General features: G+C 42.8%; 1 protein-coding gene across 1 annotated transcript in view; it reads left to right on the plus strand.

Annotated features, from left to right (window-relative positions):
• Positions 1 to 26743, plus strand: part of scaf8 (SR-related CTD-associated factor 8) — a 38580-nt gene continuing 11837 nt past the window's right edge. The window contains exons 1-9 of the mRNA XM_080547817.1: positions 1 to 99; positions 1380 to 1463; positions 23123 to 23167; positions 23453 to 23614; positions 23855 to 24011; positions 24373 to 24500; positions 24850 to 25026; positions 25164 to 25243; positions 26201 to 26327. Coding sequence (XP_080403943.1) covers positions 70 to 99; positions 1380 to 1463; positions 23123 to 23167; positions 23453 to 23614; positions 23855 to 24011; positions 24373 to 24500; positions 24850 to 25026; positions 25164 to 25243; positions 26201 to 26327 — 990 coding nt within the window. The 5' untranslated portion in view covers positions 1 to 69. The remainder of the gene's footprint in view (positions 100 to 1379; positions 1464 to 23122; positions 23168 to 23452; positions 23615 to 23854; positions 24012 to 24372; positions 24501 to 24849; positions 25027 to 25163; positions 25244 to 26200; positions 26328 to 26743) is intronic.

The raw sequence follows: 26743 nt of genomic DNA on the forward strand, positions 1-26743 counted from the left end.
ATCAAGCCGGCCGTGGAGGAGAACAATATAAATATTTTTGAAGCAAACAGCGATCCGAAACACAACGTCATGGAGGCGGTCAAATCTTTCAACGGCGAGGTTTGTATGAATTACCCCCAATTTTTATACGCGATTCTAATGTCAGGGAATTGTGATTGATTCAGAAAAGGGGGAGAAGGGCAGACACACAAGGCCGCATCTTCTCTGACCCAAACAAGATGTTGTTACCGTACATGATCACCCTGCTTAGAGTTGACAAACAACCTGCTCGTGTTTTGACAATAGTCGGCGGCCCTATTCTGTCCATTCGTCAGATCGGCGCTAGTTCGCCAATTTAAACCAGCGACATGTGAATCATCATGCTACCACAGTTAGCTGGTGGGTTAGCTAAGTTATTCATGCTAGCTGACTTAGCCGACGTTAGCTAATCAATTAACGAATAGCGATCAGATCGCGCAATAGGATGGGTCATATTTTTCTTAGCAACTTGCAAGGGCACGCAGGGAATATAATCCCACCGGAAAGCTAGCTGTGATCTTTCTGATCACCTTATTCAGTGCTAGATTAGCCAGCTAGCATCATGCGTTGGACACCGCGCCAGCCAGGAGGACTGATGTCTGATGCATAATGTGGCGATCCGTTTTTTAACTCAAAGCTGGAAAGCTCAATGTTTTGTTTAATCCACCTCAGTTGTTTCCCAGATGGCTACATCATGTGCATGATTATTTATCATAATATCAAGACTATATATACAAGCAGAAATTCAGTCAAAGAAAAGCGTCAGATAATTCTGGAATGCTAAGTTTTCAAGTTGTTCAATAACCAATTCCCAATCACAATATTATGTCCACATTGTAAATAGCTGCTTCAAACAGTGGCAACTAGACTGGCTTGATGGGTAGACGGTCTTCAGGCTGGCAGACCTGGGTAGATGAGGCCTCCTACATTGGCAACAAGGATGTGCTGCACCTCTGATGTCCTGAAACCAGACTAATGCACAGATCAAATAACAGTTTATTTTTTTAAATGGCACGCTACACATATTTCCAACAGTGAAAAGTTACATTTTGTTGGAGGCTGTTGGAGGGAGCTGTTCCCTCGGTGGGATATGGGAAAGAGGTTCCCCTAATTCCCCTAGTTTCCTCTACTAAACACATTGATTGGTTCATTAACTAACTACTGTTCCATGTTGTGCTGTATACTCCCCATGAACCCTTCATTAATTATTTGCTATTCAAACATCAATGGAGTGATGATTGTGCCAACAACAGTCCTGACTGTTAGCACAACATCACCTGTTACAGGTCCTAAACAAACAGATTGAATTCTTATCGTTTATTAAGACATTGTTTTTCCCCTGTGCTTTTTTTGTTTTTCAGCTCTACTCGCTGAATGAGTACAAGCCTCCCATCTCCAAGGCGAAGATGACCCAGATAACCAAGTCTGGAATAAAAGCTATAAAAGTAAGTATGTAGAGAATGAAGGACGAGACACATGAAAGAATAAATAAAGATTCTGTGTGAAAGGGGAGCTCATTTCTCATCCCCACCGTGGGGTTTAATCAAACCTTGTTTAGTTGCTTTTTAACTTTCCTCCTGTTGTGTGCCAGATATGTTGGATGAACTGTTTATCGCACAGGCAATGTTTTTATAACGAGGTCTGGTGAAATGCTATTGATGATTACACCTAAAACAATGGGTCACACTTTGCACCCTTACTTGTGAAGTACCTCTGGAATTAGTAACACTGTTACAGTACATTAATTGCATAGTATTGGAGTTGAGCAATTTGTGTAATTACATTAGTAGGATAGGACTGTTCCTTAATCCACTTGTGTAATAATACATGACTCAACTTTATAATATGTTATAATACTTGTTTCCAATTACCAATAGTATTTTGAATCAATGCTGTTACCGAAGAGTATACCCATCAAAATCTAAATCGTTTCCTAGCTTCGGTACACCCAAGTCCAACATTGATTTAAATGTACATTTATATTTCCTGTCATCAGTGCCACCAATGCCTTCAACTGACCAGACAATAATATCGTCCACATAATTACAACAGGAATGAATAGGCTGCTCCTGCTGTCAGATCATGTTGCCGGCATGTGAACTCTTACACTACTTATGTTCATAACAGTGCAATCATCATCCTCAACATACAAGGACATTTTCCATTTACCATTTTCTTTGCCGTTAGAAGCAGAAGTAACTCACGTATCTACCACCTGGTTTCCCTATGTAACAAGGCCAACAAGTGCGTTGTATGTATAGCTTCAGGACTATGGGGGTGTTCTCACTAGAACATTTGCTTCACTTAAAACAGAGTTTAGGATAAAGTTCGCTTTGCTCTGCGTCGTCTGGAGCAGTGAGAACGCACATTCGAAGTAACTCCGTCGGATGCTCCGCTTGAAAAGGGTGGTTTCGCTTCGGTTAGAAACGACGCATCCATCACTTTGCTTCGCTTCGCTTTTGGTGAGAACACTGCCCGACGCAGTCCATAGGAAAACAACAGCGCAGGCGTGTTGATCTGGATAAGAGCGGGACGAACGGGCAATTTTCTCTTTTTCTGACCAATCAACTACCACGTCTGTTGCTTCGATTGCGTATGTTACTTCGTTTACTGTGAGAACGCAAATCAGAGAAATAATTTATGCAACGATGTTGCAAACTCATCCACTTGCTCCGGGTCTTGATTCGGACTTTCATGTGAGAACATGACCTATGACTACAAAACCTTTTGGACACCTGACATGAAGTATCCTGCAACAGTAATACAGGAAACAGTGATGGAGTAGAAGAATGCAGGGACTCCACACACTGTCCCTTTATTAACTGCAACGTCAGTTCAGTCACAAAGATGCTGTTGCCTCTGCTTGCCAATTGACATTTGACAGTGGGTGGGAGTCTCTCTGAGTTAATTGGTTTGGGTTTATTTTATGCATCATTCGATGCATATACTGTAGAAACCTCTGTGTTCATATTGGATGTGAGAACCGTTACGGTAAAAGCACCTACATTCTGGTTCTCTGCACGTTGTGCTCCTCGGGTCGTGTTTCTCAAACGTACATCTTTCCAGTCGCTGCTTTTTAGATGTCTTAACTCATGTGCACTCCGGGGGGTCTACTGAGCTCAGCAGGCAGTCCAATTTGTAGTGGCTGCACAAATGATACAATTAGAGGAAAACATTTTTACGGAAAACACCATTGCTGCATCATCATCACTGACAAGACTCTTTCGAGTCATGAATTATTGATGACAACCAGCATGTTGTTTTCTTGGGCCTAGACAACCAGTGTAGGTGATGATGCATCTGTAAACAGCTTGCCTTTTTGCTAGCGCCCTCCGAGCCATACTTTGTGAGCTCACCTCTGTAGCGAGAGCCTGTGGGGATGAGGGTGTGGCACCACAGGAGGCGTACAGCTCTGTGAACTGAGACAAACAGATGACAGGCTCTCTTGGGTCTGTCATGGCAGGCTGACAGAATGGGTTAGTGTTGTTTTGTTTTGTTTTTGGTGCCCCCTCCTCCTTCCTCCCAAAATATTTCCTAAACACTAATAGTGTACGTTATGAAAATATAGATGGGTAAATGGGAGAAATAATGATTCTGTGACCTTTTAGAACCAGCTTGTTTCTAGTCTCTGTACAGCTGTGTGGTTACAGGTTGAAGCAGTTATTTAAGCAACCATTTGTTGTTGAAAAGGCAGCATCTTGCCTTTTCTGGTGCTGTGGGCCCCGGCAGTAAGGAATTCCAATCTACAAAGTATGAGGATTCTTCGGATCACTACTTTAGGGGACTAGACAATGCATCATCATCTGAAGTACAGTACATATGACTAACCCCCCAGTTCAAGATATTTCAAGATATTAGTAATATGTGAGAATTCTTGGGTAGTATCAGAGCTGAAAATATTAGAGCCCAAAAAATGCTTTATTCCCAAACATTTGGAGGGAGGTGTTTTTGAAGTGATGGCTCACTCCAAAGCCAAAGTTTGTTAGGCATTTCGGTCCTCAATGTGGAGAGAAGTCACTTCCAACGTTATCCGTAGTGTAAATCCGACTATGGTTCAATCCCAAATGGATGGGAAAGATATAGCCTACCTGGTGCAGAAATGACCCATAACTCCGGTCTGAAAATCTGAGCCCTGATCAGATCAACTGTGTACCTTAAAACCGAATCCTTGTGCAGAGCAATTGATCACTTTGTTATTCAAAGCGTCAGTGTCATTACGAATTACGATAACTATTACTTTCAATCTTTGTGTGTCACACATTCCAGCCGACTCGAGCTGATTGTACCACCACACATCTCTCGCTCTCTTGTGTGACTTTTTTACCTTCCTTTTAACAGGATACACCACAACACCCCTTTTTGTGACCAAGCAATTGACTTAGTTCTCTTTGTCTGTGTGTTTCTGTATTTGTTTTTACGAATGACTGTGATCTTGGTGTTGCCTGTGTTGCTTGTAAATAACACCTGTTTCCCCTTCCCTCAGCAGCTCTCCCAGCTCACCCAAAGCACTGAATGTGAAGCAGGCGGATGGGGTGGAGAGAGTAACAGAGAGATAAGGGAACCCCTAACCAGCTTAGGTAGGAGTATGGGCTGTTTCAAAAGGAAGATGGAAGAAGCCAAATCAATGAGTTTACTCCCACAGAGAGAAAGGGGGCCGGGCGGTGTGCTCTCGGCTGCCCTGAGTCCTCTGTCCCAGCAACGCTTTCTCTGGCTTTCGTACCTTCTTGTCAGTTTTGGCTGGGATTGGATGATAGAGTTTAAAGAGCGGTTTTCTGACGCTTTTGAATTTGTCTGACCTTGAGACGGTATCCATTTCCTCAGTGCTCTGTCAGTAGTTGAACGGATGGTATGCAGGTGCCGGTAAATGACCCAGTGTCTATTCTCAACCTTTTTTAAATTGGACTTCACACGGTGTACTTGTTCCATTGCAGTGTTGAATTTCAGAGATTAGAAATGAACGAGATGAAGGAAGTTCTCATAACAGCGGATGAAATGTGTTTGTAATCCCACGAGTAGTAATGTTTGGTGGTTTGTCGAGATTGTGAGGCATGGCTTGGTACTCAGGAGATCCTGTAGCAGTTGTTTTACTTCAGGTTCCCTGATCAGGTACTTCTGCTGTTTACGGTTAGAGGATCAGCCCTCAGGAGACAAAAACGGGTCTCAAATAGACAGAAAAATAGGCCAAAGTGTGGAGGTGTGGGGCACCCCATGCCCATGAGCAAAAGCTTATTTCACAAACTTGTTGGTCTTAAATGGAGGACTGTGTGGTCTAATGATATGAAAAATCTAATTATGATATCATGAATCATACAGTCAACACTTAAATGGGCACGAAACCCATTGTTAACACCACCTTCATTATCTCCAGCACCATACCAATGTCTACATATGTGATTTCCTATGTTCTGTAAAGATATGAAAAAAGGTCCTAAAGGAAATATTCATTCAGTTATTTTCAGAACCTACAATGAGTTGTTTTAGCCAGTGGGAGTGTGTTTGTGGCTGTAGTTTTGAAAATCAATGAATTAAAGATTGATTTTGTCCCCATGACACCACCGAGGGTAAGGACCTTTTGTCTTATCTTTTTGACTACAGACTAGAACATTCCTGTTTTGCCGTAGTGAACACTGGTATGGTGCTGCAGATACTGAATCTGATGTTGAACATGTGTGCAGTGTCCTTTTAACCAGATCTTATCCACCTCATTTTTCTGGTTTTCTGCTCGAAATGACATGCCCACAGTGAATATAGAATATCTCCACAATCACAAGGGGCTTCATAATGATCTTGGTATCAAATGAAAGCTAACACATGTGGGGTGGCTGTAGAAGTGTCAGAATCAAAATCTATGTTACTGTGTCAGAGCAAATAGAGCTAGAACATTATAAAACATCTCAAATTCAGTCTCCGCCTAAAAAAACAACAGCTTTTACAGTGAATATCACCTTGGAAACCTGATGACGAAGCCCAAATCATCTAGGAATCAGTACTCCAGGGTCTTATTAGTACTTGTGCCAAAGTCGATGCTAGTAATGTGAGCAAATGCAACTTTGTACGTGTTTTAGTACAGGTATGTTTAGGCGGACACCTATATGTTTAGGCCATTTGGAGATATTTTGGCACCACCTTTGACCTTTCTCATGTATCAGATTTCTTTTCTTTTTTTTGGGGGGGGGGGGGGGGGGGTTTGGGTTGGCCGACCAATGGTATGGAAATTCGGCGTTGAAACCGGACATGACACATTCTCCAGTTGGAGAAAACTGGATGTGACTTAGGCCGTGTTTACCGTCTCGGGGAAAAAATGGTGGCATCGTATAGCATGCAAAGTTGTGAAAAAAATGTGATATCGATGAAGAGAATTGATCGAGGTAAACTCTTTATATCACTTCGGATGCCCATGGGGGTCCGTTGGCTCCTATGAGTTTAAGCCAGAATTAGATGTAAACAAGTTGCTACAAAAATTATGTTGCATCTCTTTAAGTTACTCTTCAATGAATATTCATATTTTATTTATACATGAAAGTTGAAAATGTTGCCAGAGGCGGATTCAAAGGCACTTTCCAACTAGATTGTGTGGACGGTAGCCCTAGGGCCTGGGAGAAGTTGTAGTGTATCTTTTTGGCACTGTTTCTGTAAATTGAAGCCAGGAACCTCACATTTCTTTTATATGCAAGTCTCTCCTGAATTGGTGTGTTCATGCACAATAGCGTATTGGCACCATTGCACATTCTCGTGCAGTCTCTGAGTCAAGCATGTCTTGTTCATCCTGCCCTGTCAATGCAAAGTCCCCTGTCTGGCTGCAGCAGGAGCAGCAGGCGCGTCTTGTCGAAGGAGATGACAGTCATGCAAAATTCCCTTCACATGAATTTTACAATAGCCATTTTAGGCTGCTTTTGCTTTGAAGCATTTCCCTGTGCAATTTCCTTTTCCTTTTATTTTTGTATGGCTTCTAGTCACTGAATAGGCTTCTTTCTTGAATATATGTCACTTAAAAGACATCTTTTCAGCAGCATTGCTAGCTCCCAGCATATGTTTATGGGATACGCTCTGCAGTTGATATTAAGGCATTTACACAGGGTGCTCAGTGTGGGGGATTTGAACAGAATTGCTTCCCTGGCTTAGACACAGCAGAATAGATAAAAAAAACTAAGCACAAAACACAGCATTCTATGAATCGTTAAATGCAGCTATACTATACCCACAGCATCATATCTAGCAGACTGGTATGTGCAGACTCTGTTAGGTCATTATCCTGCCTTCACTCAAACATTGGTGCAAATCCGGCCCCATGTCAAGAGGAGTTTTATACAAGTACAATCTTTTTTTGTATCTTATTTTGGCAATTCTTCAGACTATACTTAATAATAATAATTGATAATTGTCACTGTGCAGTTATCTGTCTGACAGTGCTCTCTAAACAAACCCCTGTGAGGTTGCAGCTAAAGGCCACAGATGGGTCAACTGCCACCTGGTTCACACTAGTGGCTATGGGGAATACTCGTGCCTTAAAGCACTGGAACTATTATCCCTCCCTACGGATGGTAGCACCTTCTAGTGGCTAACAGCAGTACAGTGATTACCTTGAAGATGCATTCTAAGATGACACATTAACCTGATTGATAAAACCATAGGCCTATAAAGTAAAGTTAGTGTTCATGAGGCTCGTGATACAGTTAGCATATTCTACACTATGCATCTGGATGCATGTCTGCCTGACATGGTTCAGGCAAGAGGACCCATTTGTGTAATATTCAATGTTATTCATTTCATTTTATGCACTCGTTTTTTCGTCGTCTTTCTTTCTTTCTTTTCTTTTTTTTGATTAAATTCGATTCAACTTTATTGTCATTGTATTGACATTTGTGTTACATACAAGTGTGCATGTATGAAGCTACTGTGCTATGAGTACAGCTACTCATCCTGGAGCATAGGCCAACAACAGCACAACTATCTATTAGTAGTAGTTATTAGGGATGCTCCGATCTGGATTTTTGGGGCCGATACCGATCACCAATTTTTTTCCTCAAGATCAACCGATACCGATTTTTAAAAAAATACATAACTGTAGGCCTACTGACTGGATAGCCTACATATTTTTTGCTTTTTAGACAAAAGTTTTGATCCATTAGGCACCAAGCAAACGCAGACCCATTTTTATGGCATAGTAAAAGTCTGGCCTATCACCCAGTTAGGGCCTGAAGCCCAAGTCAGTCGATATGGCTGTATAAAAGACATCATAAACGTGGCCTTCATGGTTTACATACTGTTACGTCCTCCTATGTTTTCTGTTCAGTTATCTGTCTTCCCCAGGGGAAAAAAAAAAAAAAAAAAAGATCGTTTTTTGCGATCGGCCATTTTTACCGATCACCGATCGGGTCATTTGGAGTGAAATCGGCCGATTTAAATCGGTGGCCGATAAATCGGAGCATCCCTAGTAGTTATTGCTTTTTCTAGTTTTGTGCACGACACACATAGCTACGACAAGTGAGGTCTGTTAGGGCTCAATGGGGTTTGGATACGCATGGCAGCGCCCAGGGCCTGACACACATACAAGGCTGTCCTAAACCATACTGTGCTGACTCGGATATTTGTGTTTCACATTCTCCTTTTTCGGGACGGTTTCAGACAATTTGGTGGATGGGTAACCAACCAGGCCATCCCAACATGGTTCCTCCTGACGCTGTACTATAACTGGGGGGGTTAGAGAGTCATATTCATTCAAACCTTTATTTAAACTCGTAAGTTACTGAGGTTGCCCTCATTTACAGCAGCAACGAGTGAACAAAAGAGAACCAACAATACAAGTCATAAACAGAATAAAAATCAAACCAAAATATAAAACAAACAAAAAAACATTACTAAGAAATGTACAACATAATTTAAAAACAGTTACAAGAAGTGACACAGAGGGGGAAAACCAAGTTCTTAAAATCATTGAGTGATGGGAGAGTGACCCGTTTCAGAGAATTCTGAATAGAGTTCCAAGTGTTAGCAGCATCATAAGCGTAGGCTGTCCTACCCAGCTTAGTAGACATTTGAGGGACCGTACAAACCAACCACTCGCTGGAGCGTGTTTGATAGGAAGAAACATTCCAGTCCAACAGGGAAGTAATATAGGGGGGGAGTTTGCCTGAAATCCCCTTAAATATAAATTGATACCAGTGATAATCTCGGCGGGCTGCGAGAGATGTCCAGCCAACCTTATCATATAAGACACAGTGGTGAGTAGGGGTGTAACGGATCACGGATAATCCGTGATCCGTTCGGATCGCCCTCCACGGTTCGGAACGCATGTGTACCGCGGATCAATAGCAAAATCGTTTTTTTTTTTCTTTTTTTTTTTTTTTCTTTCCTAACACCAGGGGAGCCACCCCTCCTAAATTTCGTTGTTTGGTACCTGTACTGTAGCAATGACAATAAAGACCATTCATTCATTCAAATGTAACCGGTAGAAAAACAATCAGCGCTTTATTCTCACTCTCTGCATGTGTACTGAGTTGACAACAACATTCATTCACTCATCTCTGTCCCAATTATATCACGTCATATCACCCGCTAAGCAGCCTGGGTGATTGTGTAAACACACACAAAAAGTACTCTGTTACTTTGCAGCAGTGATGTTATATATATGTTGTTATATATATATATATGTTGTTATATATAGATGTTATATATATGTGATATATATATCAGTTTTGACATCTTGAATGTTGTTTTTTTGTTTCACACATTAAAAGTGGTGTTTTTACAGAATTCAAGGAAAAAATATATGTTTTGTGTTGATCCGAAAAATGATCCGATCCGTGACTCAAAATCCGTGACACGATCCGATCCGTGAGTTAGGTGATCCGTTACACCCCTAGTGGTGAGTGTTATATTTGTCTTGAGTGATGAATCTGAGTGCAGAGTGGTATACCGAATCCAGAGCCTTTAAGGTAGTGACAGCCGCGTGACGATAGATCACGTCTCCATAGTCCAGTACAGACATAAAAACAGATTCAATTACTCTCTTTCTACATATGTACTGTACTTCAGTTCAGTCTGCGACATGGAACACTTCAGGAGAATAGGTCACTGTGCCTCCAGAGGACTCTCACCCCCAGTGCCAGCGGGTACCGTGGTTGCGGTTGTTGGCTTTGCCCCGGGGTTTAGCATCCAGGGATCAAGTGGTATTTGTTAGTGCTGAGCTCCAGCTGGAAACTCATTGGCCTTACAGAGAGCTGATAACCACCATAGAATCACCATGGAATGCTGTGCAACCCTGCCAGGGAATGCCCGGCGTGGAGTGGATGAAACTGACCAAGCAAAATCAATTGAATTATAAGGGCTAAGGATAATATATTGGATATAACGTTTTCTTTTTTTTTTACTTCCAACTTAGTTCAACTCAGGATTAAAGAAACGGCTGAGAACGATAGTGAGAAATCGTTTGGAAAATATTCGGAGAAACTCATCATGTTGCCTGGTTGAAAGCCAATGGAGATGGAGCTTCAGTTGATGGTGTTAGATGTTGCGCTTGGTACTCCATGGTCTAACACAGTCGCTTATTGTGTTAAAGTGAAAAGGCTTTATCAGTCATGACTTTAGGCAGTTTGCGTTCCCCTTGTACTGCCATCAAATGGGTGACATGTTGCCTTTGAATGCAGAACGTCACCTCCTCTCTCTTTGTCTGTCTCTCTCTCTCTCTCTCTCTCTCACACACACACACACACACACACACACACACACACACACACACACACACACAACCTGACAGCCAGAAGCAGGCAGCTCGTGAATGTGATGAAGTTTCCTGCCCATTGCTAATTGAGTTAAATATTTCTTGTTTCTCAAAGTAGCCTGCCTTTAGCATACTGCGAGCTAATGAACACATTACTCCTTGAACACAGAGCCTTGCCTGAGAGGACTGACTGAACAGTACTTTCATGATGCATCACTTCACACTCATTGTTCCGTTGCTTTTAACTGGTTATTCCGGTACAGGAACCAACAGGGACAATTTGGTAGATAACACCATTACTCACTGAGGACATACTGACCTTTTACCACATAATTATGGTACATCATGTTCTGGGGGGGGCCTTCACACACAGCAGCAGTCTGCAGGACTGTCGGGCCTGTTGCCTGGAGACAGCTCTACTCTGTTGGGGCTGAAGCAGGTGTTGTGTGTGCTGTCCTAGGGGAGGGAACCCTGAGGGATGGGGAGTCTGATGGGATCCGCTGGGCAGATGAGGCGTGTTAGGAGGTGTGGTAGTGGGTGAGGAGAACCTTGCTGGGCTCCGTCTCCCCCCAAACCCAACACATCCTACCCTATGGCCCATTCCTGCTCCCCATTTGTCTCCCCCCCCCCCCCCCCCCCCAAACTCTGGCCCCCACCCCCTCCCAGCCTTTGCTACACAATAGTTAGTCCACTTCCAATGCTGCCTGGAAGCCAGAGAGCATTGGCTTCCCTTTTCTGCCTGCACTGGCTTCCATGTTATGCCTACTACATATCCCTCTCCCATATATCACACATCCAGCTTGGCTTTAAGCCTTTGAATAGCTTTTATGACGTAAGTCCTGTTTACTGTTGGATTTTACTGTAAGACTGTCTTCTTTTCGTGCATTGTGTTCTGTACTTGCAATTGGTCAGATTAGTTGAAAAGAAAATGCAATGCTATTGTAGCAGATGTGGATCAGCTGGTGAGACCTGTCCGATGTTGTGACGTCACTGGCCCACACACCTGAAGTACTGTCACCCCCGTCCATACACAAGTAAACATGATTTCACAGATTCCTTTGCAGAGTTGGATTCACTAAGACTGATTTGGGGATATTTAGTTCCCTCACTGAGATTCTTGATAGTCATATTTTGTTGACATAAGATTTAGTGTTCAACTTGTGTGATAGGAGTTGGATTGGTGTGTTTACAGTAAGGCTTTTTAGCCATATTGTCAGAGTGAATGGGGCCTTATAGTGATGCTACCAAAACCAAATCTCTCTTTGTGAATTGACTGCAGGCAGCCAAAGTACATGAGATCGTGTTGATCTCTACAGAGTTCCCGCGCTGGTCTTAAAACGCCTTAAAGTCTAAAAACCAGCAATCCGACCCACAAGGCCTAAAAAGGTCAAGTTTCAGTTATCAGGTCTAAAAATTAGGTGCTAGGTCTAAAAAATGAGATTAGCTTGCAAGGAAATCAGTCCGACCACATCTATTTACGTGGAAATTAATCAAGCTGGAACCAAAAAAATGCCAATTTGGATGCTGCTCATTAGATCCATTAGTTGTATATGCTATGAAAGTCCACATGTCATAAACTGTGAAATGTAAACATAACTGGAGAGAGGGAGTAACATTACGATTGCTAGAAGAGTCGAAGCGGTTAATTATTAACCGCTTATACTAATCTGCAAGTCAGTCTGACCTGTCTACTGTTATGTTTACATTATGCAGTTCATGACCGGTCTTCATAGTGTATAGCTACAGAGTTTGGCATCATATCCTCCATGTTTATACAAACATTGATATTACAATAATATCCTAATTTGCATTCAAGAATGAAATTAGGGATGCTCTGATACCATTTCTTTCAGACCGAGTACAAGTAGCCTACTTACATTTGGGTACTCGCTAGGGATGCTCCGATTTATCGGCCACCGATTTAAATCGGCCGATTTCACTCCAAATGACTCGATCGGTGATCGGCAAAAATGGCCGATCGCAAAAACGGATTTTTTTGTTTTGTTTTTGGGGAAGACAGATAACTGAACAGAAAACATAGGAGGACGTAACAGTATGTAAACCATGAAGGCCACGTTTATGATGTCTTTTATACAGCCATATCGACTGACTTGGGCTTCAGGCCCTAACTGGGTGATAGGCCAGACTTTTACTATGCCATAAAAATGGGTCTGCGTTTGCTTGGTGCCTAATGGATCAAAACTTTTGTCTAAAAAGCAAAAAATATGTAGGCTATCCAGTCAGTAGGCCTACAGTTATGTATTTTTTTTTAAAATCGGTATCGGCCCCAAAAATCCAGATCGGAGCATCCCTAGTACTCGCGGGTACCGATACCGAGTACTTGATAATACCATTACAGTTCTAACGATGACTTTGAGAACATATATTATATTAACTTATATTTTAGCTGGTAACAGACAAGCTAGTCTGAAATTGTCAGAATGCCCTGCCTTCAAATCACTTAAAGTAAAATGATTATGTAAATTATAATTTACTGTATTATGTTAAATAGTAACAAGTTTTAGGTTGGTCATAATGAAGTTTCGTTTTCATCATTCTCTCTCTTTCTCACATGCTTAGCAAACACACATACACACTCTTTACCTCGGATCGAGTAGGCTATATTTGCAATGCAGAGTAGAGCAATGGGTTTTCTCTGTCAGTGAAGTGTCTCCTACTCCCCTTTGCTTGAACGCGAACTTTGTGGCCATTTCCATGAGTCATTGCTAGTAAGAGAACGTGTTTAGAAAGTGTGTTTTTTTCATACAAAATAGTGTATATTTATTTCAGATACTGTAGTGGAAGATATCCTTATTTCCAGTGAAGTAGCCACATTGTTGTTTATCTCGCCCCTTCATCAAACCCCTTTCACACATACAAGCCTTCCCAGTAGATTCCATGGAATTGGTAATTGGAATATGGTGTGCGAAGGCGACTGACCAGGGAAATTTGATCAGGCATTTTCCCTGGTCGGGACCATGTATTATTCCATGGAATTTACTGGGAAGCCTAGGGTGTGAACAGAAGCCTGAACGTTCCCTGGCCCGGCACGCAAAGGGTTACGTATGTCTGACGTGATATGTTTTCACATGGAACAAGTTAATCAATCACAGCGAGGAGTTTCTCACTTTGTACTTTTGGTTCGGTGATAAGTGTAATTCCACAACTGGATACTACTTTGTTTCCAATCATAGTTAGCTAGATTACTTACGGTACTTATCTAGGTTACTTACTTATCAAATGTACATTTTGTGATAGACGCATTTCAGAGCAGTGCACCCAGACCATCTCCTCCCACAAGTTGTCCTGCATCGCACAGTCAGCAGGGATGGCGCCCGCAGCATAAGAACTGCCCCAGATCCCCAATATCGCTGCTACTAAATATAATTCCACAACTGGATACTACTTAATTTCCAATCATAGTTTACTATGTTACTTACTTAGTTAGATTACTTATCAAATGTACATTTGTGATATGTTTACTCCCTCGCTTCAACTGTGCTTACTCAGGCCGGCAATACAGTGTGCGCTGCGCTGTAGCAAGTTCTCCCATACTGTGCTTTTGGACTAGTATAGTATGTTTATATCAATGGTAATCAAGTGCTTTAGTTGGAGAGCGAACTTGGTGATGGTAAGCATAATACAAGTTGACTCGCTGTTAAATTAATGTGAAAAATATGATGATAAATACATAAAACGGAGGTATGATATATGGCAGAATCATATACTGTATATATATATATGGTAGGCTATATGGCAGTGTCACGCGCCTGTCTCGTTCGAATTCATGTCTACTACATTCCAGCTCTGCAACCAGTTGAATGCGTGATTCAAGTAGCTTGCGCAGACCTGGGATTTGTGAAAAGGCGCAGCACGGCAATCGAAAGGCATTTAGCTTGTGTGAACGGCGAAAAATCACTGGCGGACCCGGGTTGGGATTCCATGTAATTTACAGGGAACTATGTGTGAAAGGGGCTTTTGATTTGTTTCTTGGTTCAAAGAACTACTATATCTTACTACATTTGGCCAATGAGACCGAGGGGAGTAGGACTCTGCCATGGAGTAGGAAAACAGCACAACAGAGTAATGTGGTATCAGGGAGGTTGTATCAGGGTAGTTAGGAGGACATGAGCATGGTATCAGGGAGGTTGTATCAGGGTAGTTATGAGGACATGAGCATGGTATGAGGGAGGTTGTATCAGGGTAGTTATGAGGACATGAGCATGGTATCAGGGAGGTTGTATCAGGGTAGTTATGAGGACATGAGCATGGTATCAGGGAGGTTGTATCAGGGTAGTTAGGAGGACATGAGCATGGTATCAGGGAGGTTGTATCAGGATAGTTATGAGTACATGAGCATGGTATCAGGGAGGTTGTATCAGGGTAGTTATGAGGACATGAGCATGGTATCAGGGAGGTTGTATCAGGGTAGTTATGAGGACATGAGCATGGTATCGGGTACGAGTACTGGTATCGGTGCATCCCTATCTAAAAGTAATCTAAGAGTCAGTCTGACCTGTCTCCTGTTATGTTTAGGTCTACATTATACAGTTCATGACCTGTCTTTCATAGTGTATGTAACCCCTGCCATATGGGCGGGGCCTGAGTTCCATTTTAAATAAGTGGCGGTATTACCTGTAATAATAAACTACCGTATTCAAATTATGACGATCAGTGCCTCCATTAACTATGTGGAAGTATTTTAAATAGGACTTCCTTTTTAATGCTTTTAATGTATTTATGTTTTAATATATCATATGAATTACCTGTTTATGACACAACACAGTGGCTTTAAATGCAAATACCAAAGGGTATATATTTATTTACTAAATGCTAAATTTAAAGTGTTGGTAGTCAATTATAATGTTATACAAAGTCAATAGACAATATTCACAATACAATGTCAACAGACAATATCACAATATCACATAACAAAATATAGGCTCAAAGCCTATTCCAATTCCTTTCAAGGAAATAAATGTAATGTTTCCAATAAACTCAGTCAACTCAAAGGATTCACAATTGTACAATATATCATTCAGTAAAATAAAAGGGTGGGCCCACACTCACACACACACGCACTCTGTAACTCAGTCCATTAACCAGTGTTACCGTTGCAGCTGACGTTGCTTGTGAGCGGGGGGCCTTGAAACTGTTATGGCCACTTCACTCGTCCACACGAGCCCAAAACAAAAGCTTGTGCGTGGTTCAGTACTCACGTAACCTCGTGGGGAACTCGTAGGTAAACGAGGGGTTTGAAAGATGGTGTAAAAAGAGGCAGAGATGAGGGGGGGGTGGGGTCCAGCGCTCTCCCACGAGCACAGGAGAATGATTGAAGGACACGGGCGCGAAGATTCACTGGACGGTCTCGAGTTACTCCAGGCGATTGGAAACGGTCTCCTTGTCCACCGGAGAGCTTTCCTGTTGCTTGGTCTCTCGACTTCCAATTCTGAATTAACAGAATACACTGAGCTACAAAATCCAATAGCTATTTCGTTTTGATAAAGCTAGAAACAATTTATCACTCAGCAAATGCTAGCAACATGCTAACGTAATTATGCTAAGCTAACCGCTTGCCGCGATTAGCTCTACAGTCAAATATAACATACTACAACGAGTAGATGTAGCTTATAAACAAACACCATACATATGTATTTACCTCTGGTAGCTTCAATGTGCACCAACATCCAAAGGAATAACTGTTCGTTGATTCCCGAATTGTTACACACAGCATATACAAGTCTTACTTCACTCAACGATGTCCTCAAACATTCTGACATGTTACTTAGTGCAACCTAACGCTATTAGTCCCGCCCCCTCTCTCTCAGCATACATTACAGTTGGCTAGCTCTTCCCGATGGACCAATGAAATAAAGAAATGAATGAATGACATATAACCAATGAGCGAACTCATATTAGAGCTTGTAAACAAGTACACATTATAAACGTATAACAATGTTAATAACCGTGTACATAACCATGAAATGATGCTTATTTATTAAATGGACTTATTTATTGAAATGCTCATAGCTCACTTTAGTAGCTGGGCTACACGTATAGCTATACAGAGTTTGGCATCATATCCTCCATGTTTATACAAACATTGATATTACAATCCTAATTTGCATTCAGGAATGAAATTGTGTTTTAGCTCCTGTTTACAGACTAAATCTGAAACCACGTTTGGGAGTACATCTAGGCCTGTGGCTTTGACTCAGTCATGATGACGGTGTTGGTCTCCTTCTTATCTGCCTCCCCCAACCTGTTTATGGGATGAATGTTGTTGTTGTTATTATTATTGTTATGCTGTATTTAGCTTTTTTTTTTTTTTTTTGCTGGGATCCTAGACATTGTTACTTGGCTCTCTGTGTTTTTTGTACCTAAGTACACACGTAGGTTTAATGAAATAATCAATTCCATTACATTAAAATTCCATGATGAATTCCGTCATCGGGAATGCCTTTGCTCGATACGCTTCATTCAACACTAGAAGTGCCTTTATGGTCACCTATAGTGAGAGACTGATCAAATTAATATACCTATATGTAAATGTGTCAATGAAATAGTGCAGGTAGTGTAATGCAAATTCATGTGCAAAGCCTAAACAAGTGCAAGATGCTGATTCTCTGCCTTAATCGTAACAATTAGAATCCTGTAATGAGAGACCCCACGCTGTAGCTTTACACTATAGCACTATTACAATTCAGGAGAGGCGGTTAATTGTGAGAGACACTCCGATGTTAAGATGTACATGTCTTGCGGTGTCAGCCTGGCATAAAACTAATCATCTTCAGCCCCAAAACACTTGGAAACAGAAACGGTCTGTCTTCCACTCTGTGTTCTCTTCCTCCTACACCCACTTTCAAATGTATTCATTTAAAAAAAGGGTCACCTTTTCCGTTGCAATTATCACATTCATGTATTCGTTTCCTAGTTGTGGGTGTTCGAGCCAGCTGCTAATTGTCGTATTGCATTGCTGCTTGTAGAATATAGGCCTAATGAGTTGTGGATTGAGCCCTAGCTAGATTGTAGTTGTGTTATTAGGGATATCCATTTAAATATGCAGAATAAGTGCACCTGTGCTTCAATAAATTGACTGGGCTTATTATTGTCTGTATACCTTTTTTTGGACATTGGTGTCCAGATTTGGTCCAGATTTTCATGCATTTCATACATTTCATACATCCTACTCAGTGTTTCCCCTAGGTTTGCTGTCTTGGGGGGGTGGCATGGACCCCCCCCCCCCCCCCAGCGTCATGTCCAGGGGATGTACTAACTTGTACATTAAGCCGCTACAGAAACAGGAGATAGGCTCCTGCCCTATGGGCCATTAGGTTCTCAAGGCTACTTACTTATGTGGTCTTGACTACCTGTCCACTTTCTCACCTGGTTCTTGCGCTCTCTCTCTCTGGTGCACCATCCTGCTCTCTATCCTCTCCCTTTTTTACTGTCAACCAAAAGGCAAACATAACAACCAGAGTATTTATAATCTAATAAGAGGTATAAATTGATTAGTGATGCTCCGATCTGATCGGCGCCGATCGGTATCGGCCGATATGGCCTTGATCGGTTTTGATCGGAGTTCTCAAAACGGCCGATCAAAGATGACCGATCAGTTTACAAAATGGCGTCGCCAGTCTGGAAATATTACACAGTGTCGGAAAGAGACAACAAATATGCCGTTTGTAATGTCTGCTCAAAAGAAATACCTCGGGGAGGAACGCACGCAAGGTCTTTCAATACCACGAATATCATACGGCATTTGCTGCGTTCGTCGATTCGCTCAGAGAGCGCCGAAGCGCACACTGGGCTCGACGTCATAAAGGGACCGAGTGCTTTGATTGGACGAGAGGCGTTCCACGAGTGCTGGTCAGAGTTCCAGCGCGACTTCACGAGCGTAGTGTAGGTAGTGTTCACCGACGTCATGTGACCCCGCGAGCAGGAAGTCACTTGGCCCATAGCAACAACAACTATTAGCGCGTGAGTTTTAGGTCTTCCTCTGTGCACCTTGCACAAGTGTAGATAGCGAGCGACTTTTCAGCAGCAGGACATATTTTAGATGATAAGAGGAACAGGCTGAGTGCCAAAAACGCTGAGATGCTTGTATTTCTCAAGGCTAATCTGCCAGTGATGCTGCTTAATCAGAAGTAAGGTTTGAGTCTGAAATCTCCTTAGGTGCAATGTTTTGTTTTTTTGTTTTATTGATTATTGCTGACTTGCTGTCTTATCTCCTCCTAAATATGACTTGAAACTGACTGACTTGAAACAGTATTTTATATTTGGCTATAGCCTGTTTATGTTGCAGTTTAGTTTGGGTATGTTTATTGTTCCTCAGGAAAGCTACAGTATAAGCTCCAAGTTCTCTAAGAGCCCCTAGTTCCTCTCATTCGAGTGGAATGTTGCACATTTGATGTGACAGTGTACATTTTATTTATTATGATTTTTATTTTCACATTTTATTTGTTTTTCCTGAAGTAAGCTACAGGTGGTTGTGAATTCAATAAAACAGATGGTCGTCAATTCATGATACTTTCTCATCTCCTAATTTCATTTAAATACTTAATATACAATGTCAATGGTGTTAAGAATAATTTAAAACATAAATAATGCTACACAATAAATAGAATGCTTCAATTGCCATTTTCGACGCTGTGATCGGTGATCGGTGATATCGGATCGGCAGATCACTGATTCCAGTGATCGGTGATCGGTGATCGGCACCAAAAACCTTGATCGGAGCATCTCTAAAATTGATCCATATCAATTTATAACATAATTATAATTGAATATTGGATTGCTGTGGGCAATGCAGTCAGATAATGTCATTTTGACTTTACTCTCACCTGAAAAAAAATCGTATAAAAAAACTGAAATTTCCAATGCTTCAATCCACTGTCCATGTACTGTAAATATGCCATTATGGTATCACCATAAAGCCCAATTCTAGCAGAATAAGAAAGATAGTATATCTACTATAAGTAAAATAATAAAGTGCATCCAGTTAGCTCTTTAGCTGACATGTGTGCAGCAGACTAGCTCATCTAATCACGTCTGAGCTAGCTAGTTAGCTTGCTAGTTCTTTGACACTATTTTACATACCATGGAACTATAATCAGACACTTTCTAGTCACAATAATAACGACCAATTTGAAACAACTTGCTCTGTTAGCACACTCAGCAATTATATTTGCTTACTTGCTTACTTTCCATCTGCAGACATCTCACCCTGCAAAAACTCGCGCCGTGTGCGAGTGTGTCCAGCGCGAAGCGAAGTGTGCAGATAGGTCTGGCTATGCGAGACTACTGGCGGACTAACGTTACCAACGAGCCCATGGGCTTGCCACTCGCCAGATTCGGGTTGGGTTTTTAAAAAAGCGGATATTTTAGCCTACTTGTCAGATGTTTGGTGTCTACGTCCGTAATAATTCCTCTTTCTTGGGGGGGCGGGGGGGTTCCGTTGGGGGGGCGGCCCGCCCCCCCCCAAGGCAATGGTAGGGGAAACACTTTACAGAGCCACTGTAGGTGCACCACACATTTTGTAGTATTGACCTAAAACAAGATTTAAATGAAACCCTTTAGTAAGACACTGACATGATCCTCTTGTGTGTGAACTGGGGCATTCAAGTTCGATGCTGCTGCCCAGACCAAGGTTAATTCAAAGGGAGTAGAGCAGCTGTGGCTCCGGTAGAGCCGGTGTCTAATGATCGCAAAGTCGTGGTTCGATCCCCAGCCCCTCATGTCCATGTGTCGAAGTGTCCTTGGGCAAGACACTGAACCCCAAATTGCTCCCAATGAGCTCGCCGGCGCCTTGCATGGTAGCTTGCAACCATCGGTGTGTGAACGAGAGGCCATTGTAAAGCACTTAGGAATAAGGCGCTATATACGTGCAGTCCATTGTCCTAAACCTCATCCTCATCGTTGTCCTACGGGGTCTAGGCTGCTGTGTGGATGTGGTGGTGATGTTAGCCTGCTGTCTAGGCCCAGACACCTAGATGTCACCGTTGAGCTAAATGTCTGTTTCATTGATTTGCAATGGAACCGCAGCAGCTGTGCCAACGTCATGTGAGCGTTGCTCCATTCTTTAACACTCCCGTTCCATTCAATCATTTTCTTACACATGTGTCCGCGAGCGCATGTTTTAACCCCGCGTCTCAGATAGAAACTGGACCTATTTGAGACGCTAAGCTCAGAGCGATATTTCTTAAGTCCCTCCTCTAGTCCCATCTGTTCGTTGGTTTGGGGAGAAACCCTGTTAGAATGCAACCATGCATCCATTGGCTACTTCTCTCCGTGTTCTAATGTTGTCTGAGGTGGGCAGGTGAACGTTCGGTATTCACACACGCTTTGCTGTTGTGGTTTGACCTGTGTGGCAAGTTTTATTCCATTCACGATAGCAGCTATTTTTACATTGGCTTGGTCTATATAGACACATTGTTTTGGTTTTCACCTGCTTTGTTGTTAAGCTATTGGCCTCACTAAGAAATAGGCTAGCCCCGAGGCCTAAATGTGGACTCCTCTTCATTACATGCTGTGCAAGTGAAACCAAAACAAGCCTTATCTAGGCTGGGATGTCTACTAGGACGTGTCTTGACTCTAAGGTTGTGTATGAACCTCGTCATTGAGGGATGTGGAGGTTACTGAGGTGCAGATTTGCCGTAGCAGCTTTGCATAGGAGTTTGTTGCGTCATGGCTACATGGTACAGTATAGGCCTAAATTAATGACTAGCTCCATCTGCTGGCAGATACACCCTAGTAATCCATGAGTTTCATATGAACTTTGCGCCAACTGCTGTAGGATTTTTCAACTGGCCAATTTAGGATGTCATGTTTTATTCATGCAGTCTTTCGTGATGTGTGTGTGTGTGTGTGTGATATAGGCTCAGTATTTAATGTCTTGATATGTGATATGATTCACATGATAGTGAAGGTAATGCATCCAAGAACATGTACACCCCCAGAGGGCATCCATGTGGCAGATGATACATACAGTATTGATGATTTCCCCAAGGTCACGTGCCTATGGTGATGCTTTATGATATATTTTATCCAGTACTGCTATAAATACAAACCAGACTAGCACTTTTTAAGGAGAATTGGTTTGTGGGTAATGACTTCAATTGGCAAGAAGCTATTACTATGGATGAGCAAAAGAAATGCAAAGGCTCATTATTTCCAACACTGAGCAGTGAGTGAGTAATTTCTCCATTATTGGCCGATGGCCCAGATACATTTTCTCCTTTTTCATCTCCGTTCTCTCTGTGTTCTAAGCCCTGTGAAATTATTCTGCTTATCATTCACCCCAAAATAGGCTCTGCAGTCGACACACATTAGGCGGTGGCTGTATGATAGCCTATTTGAGTCTCTGTGTGTTTGAAATTAGCGTGAAAATATTTGCCTTTCTCTTTCCAATCTCACCTACATACTACAGCGTTAAAGGTGTGGGATTCAAAATCTCTGATCCAAACACCAGCAAAGGTGTCTCTCTATAAAGGTGTCTCTCTATAAAGGTGTCTCTCTATAAAGGTGTCTCTCTGTCACTGTATTTGGTAATTAGCTAAGGGCTGGAGGAAAGTCTTCTCACATTCATAGATAGATAGATAGATAGACTTTATTTGTCATTGCTACAGTACAGGTACCAAACAACGAAATTTAGAGCTATGGATGCAAGGACTGCCTATCCATAAAGTAGAAATTATTCTTAAGTTTTAACCAAGTTGAAGCTTATCCAGTGGTTGTAAACAATTACATTGTTTACAAACAGTGGAGTAAAACAAACGTATATTTTGGGTTTTGATGGGGCAAGACAATACTAAGTAGAGGATGTACTAAGCTTGCGAGGCGATTAGAAGTTATGTTCTTCAAGAATCTGTGATATAGAATTTATTCAGAAGACCAAAAATGGGTGTACCAATACCAGATGCTGCTGATCTGTATGTTCTGTTCTTCTATGATTGCCCCCCTCCATTTTCCATGTTCATAATCCTTATATGTTGCTCTCATTTGAAAGGGGGAAAACATGCAATGTACAGTCTTTTTCTTTGAGAGACTAGATGTGATGAAATTACATGAAATAGGGTTGATTTCTATCACCTAAAGAAGCTACTACAATACAATGGTTTCATCTCTGGATGGTTGTGTATATCTGTGAATCAGCTTATGGTACTTGATGAGCTGTGTTTGTTTTGACCATAGACCCTTATGGCATTTTGTGTTTGTTTGCCCACTTGAAAAACAAGGATTTCGTGTTAACTGATATTTTGCTCTTGAAATGTTTCTTCTGTGCAACTGCTGTCCGTTCCAGCTTTCAGACACTTGTCTCGAGGGAGGCTGTGGTTTTGATGGGGGTATCACAGTTTGTGTTTTCTTGTTTTTCTTGTCTTTCAGTTCTACAAGCATGTTGTCCAGAGCGTGGAGAAGTTTGTTCAGAAAGTGAGTTACTGTACTTTCACTCAGTCTCTGTTTCCCAAAAAACTATATGAACATGTCTGACGAGGCCTATTCTTTCACGGCCTTGTTTTGTCCTTGTATAATCTTACCTGTCTCAGTGCATCAGTGAATCTAATACTCCCACGTCCTTATTACTGATACAACTCAATAGCCTTACAGTAGATTCTGGGTCTAACAGTGCCCTTGAAATTTGTAGTGAAACATATTTGATCCTGTGTAGCAGAAGCCCTCTGAGAACCCTAAACAACAGACTTTGTGTGTTGCTAGTGCAAGCCAGAGTACAAGGTCCCTGGGCTGTACGTCATCGACTCCATCGTCAGGCAGTCCCGCCACCAGTTTGGCCAGGACAAAGACGTGTTCGCCCCGCGCTTCAGCAAGAACATCATCGGGACCTTCCAGCACTTGTACCGCTGCCCGTCAGATGACAAGGTGGGTCAGCAGTTTCCTCAAGTCAGTTCTTTAGTTGTTGTTGTTGTTGTTTTAGATCCAAAGGGGCAGTTGGCTTTCCAGTTCTTATTCTAACTCTGACTGAACATCTGTTACACTTTTTGGGATTGTTATGATCATCTTTATTGTTTGTATTGTTTGTGAGGACACCCAACTGCATTTCTATTCATTTAACGTGTCAACTGTGACTGAGGTCTCATCTGTCCTGTGTGTGTGTTTCAGAGTAAGATAGTGAGGGTCCTCAACCTGTGGCAGAAGAACAGCGTCTTTAAGAGTGACATCATTCAGCCCCTGTTGGACATGGCAGCAGGGCTGCCCCCTCCCATTTTCATCCCCGTCACGGCCAGCAGTGCTTCTGCTGTCAACAACACTACCCCTGGTCAGTCAGAGATTACTTCTAATCTCACACACACACACACACACACACACACTTTAGGAGCATGTTCCCGTACACTCAAACCAACAGTTTTACACCTGGTCAGTTAGAGAACACTCTTGCTCCAGTAATAACAACATTAAGCATCCCTCAGTGCGTTCAAGCAACAACATTGTTCTCTCCAACTTAGCTAGCTATATGCTGACACCTTGTGGTCAAATTCAGTATTTTCTCCTGAACAAAATATTATCTTGTTTTTTCTCATTCACAAGTCCTTGAGGCCTGCTATGGCTGTCAACTTGCGAGTTAGATTTCGTACCTGCTGTCTCTCTCATGACTGATTTTGCCTGTCCACTCTGTCAAGGTACCCCAGCCACCCCCGCCACCCCAGCCCACATCGTGCAGAGTCTGCCTGACTGGGCGTCTCAGATCACCAACACAGACACCGTGGCCGCCGTGGCCCAGATACTACAGAGTCCTCAGGGCCAGCAGGTTAGCACACAACCTCTCGATAACACAGTACTAGAACATTACATCAACCTCATGAATTGGGACTTCTTCTTTTTTTAACACTTTTTTTTTTTTTTTTTGAAGTCTCTTTGATTCAAGTTTTTCTTTGAACTGTAGTGAGCAGTTGCAATTGACCAGAACATGTTTTGAACTGTCTCACTTGTACATTCCTCGCTTATTGCACAACATTCCTCTTGAAAGATGACAGGTATGATGAAGCAGCTGCCTTTATAGGTGTCACGGAGGTTTCCCTGCTCAAACTGATACGCTATCTACCACATAACGCACCCTGGTATGACCCTGCGGCATCTGTGCGACTCTCTGTGTGCAGCTGCAGCAGCTGGTGCAGAGCCTGCAGATGCAGCAGCAGAAGCCCCAGCCGTCTCTCCTGCAGGCCCTGGACGCAGGCCTGGTGGTGCAGCTCCAAGCCCTGACGGCCCAGCTCACAGCCGCCGCCACCGCCAACCCCCTCAACCCCCTGGAGCAGAGGGTCTCCTCCTTCAACAAGGTGAGGGCATGGGTGAGGCCATTCGTTTAGATTTGCGAGGCAATAGTTTTTTAGATGCACTTCAATTCTCTGGGTTGTTAAGAAGTTTCCCAACGTTTCCTGATTTTTGTCTTTGTCTTTTCCACACTCTGTTGCAGAAACTGTTGGGCCAGTTCGATTTCGGGAATGATTCAGAACGCGCAGAGGATTCCAAAAAGGACACGTCGTCGTCTCAAATGTAAGTGTTATATTTTCCCCTGGTGATCTGGTGTAATGCACTTTGACATAATATATCAATAAATAACAAAGAACAGATGAGGACCTTGTAGAATGCAGGATACTTTTGACCCCCATGCTGATGAATAATCAACCGGGCCTTTGCACACTCTCACCCCCGAGTAGGGTTGGGTACCGAAAATCGGTACCGGTAGGTACCGGTTACTTTACATTCGGTATGTACCCGTACCGAATCGCAAAGGAGATTTCGGTACCTCATTTCGGTACTTTTCTATCTCGCCCCCTGATGTCCGGTGTCAACTGGCGACTCGTGACGTGACATCGCCTGTTAAATTTCCACTCAGTGAAAGCAGCGAGTACGGAAGGATAACGAGAAGGTTGCTAATAGCAACTTCCGCTAGCGGGTTGGCGTAACGCGACGCTCGACTTATGGGTGCGTTCCGTAAACTCGTTCTGGAATTCTGATCACCACTCGTGGAATGCCTTCTGTCCAATCAAATGACTTGCTCCCCTTATGACGTCGGGCCCAGTGTGCGCTGCGACGCTCTCAGAGCGAGTTTACGAACGCAAGCCTTTGATTGGACAGTGCACTCCAGGATTCGACGCGTCTGTTGATGACGTAGTGCGGATGTGTGGCTGCGTCTCTCTCTGCGAGGTGGACAACATGATCGGGGATCTCTTGATATTCGGGTACTGTCCTTATCCTACTACTGTGTCTGAAAAATCAATCGTCATGTCTTAATGTTGTCGACCGTGTTATTATTATATATATATGTCATTTAAAAAAATCTAAAGTACCGAATTAAGTACCGTTTTGGTACCAGTACCGTTTTTAAAGTATCGGTTAGGTACCGGTACCGGATAAAACCCAAACGGTACCCAACCCTACCCCCGAGTGACGGAGGCTAACTGAACTGTTGACCCTGGTTTCCCTCCCTCCCTCCCCCATTCCTTCCAGGCCCATGGTGTCTGAGTCCATCAACAGCTCCATCTTCCACCAGCTGGCAGAGCAGCTGCAGCAGCAGAACCTGGAGCAGTTCCAGAAGCAGCTGATGGAGCACCAGCACCAGCAGCACCAGCAGAAGGTAGCCAACACACCAGACCCCTCTCGGACCGGTCTAAACACTGGAGTAGAGCCAGCGGTGCATACAAACGCATGTCTGACCCCTCACGGACCGGTCTTAACACTGGAGTAGAGCCAGTGGTGCATACAAACGCATGTCTGACCCCTCACGGACCGGTCTAAACACTGGAGTAGAGCCAGTGGTGCATACAAACACATTTCTGACCTCACAGTCCAGTCTAACTGCTGGAGTAGAGCCAGGGGTGCATACACACTCATGTCTGGACAGAATACATTAGTTTAGGTTGTCGGAAGACTGTGCTGTGGAGTGGAGCCACTTACTGTGTGCTTCCGAAGTGTGTGTCCTCTCCACAAGCCTTTACTGATGTAGACATGTCAGTGTTTCTCCCTTCCTTTGCCGAGAGGACGAGAGTAGCT

Source organism: Nansenia antarctica, assembly GCF_963989245.1.
Source record: "Nansenia antarctica genome assembly, chromosome: 1".
Taxonomy (NCBI): Eukaryota; Metazoa; Chordata; class Actinopteri; order Argentiniformes; family Microstomatidae; genus Nansenia; species Nansenia antarctica.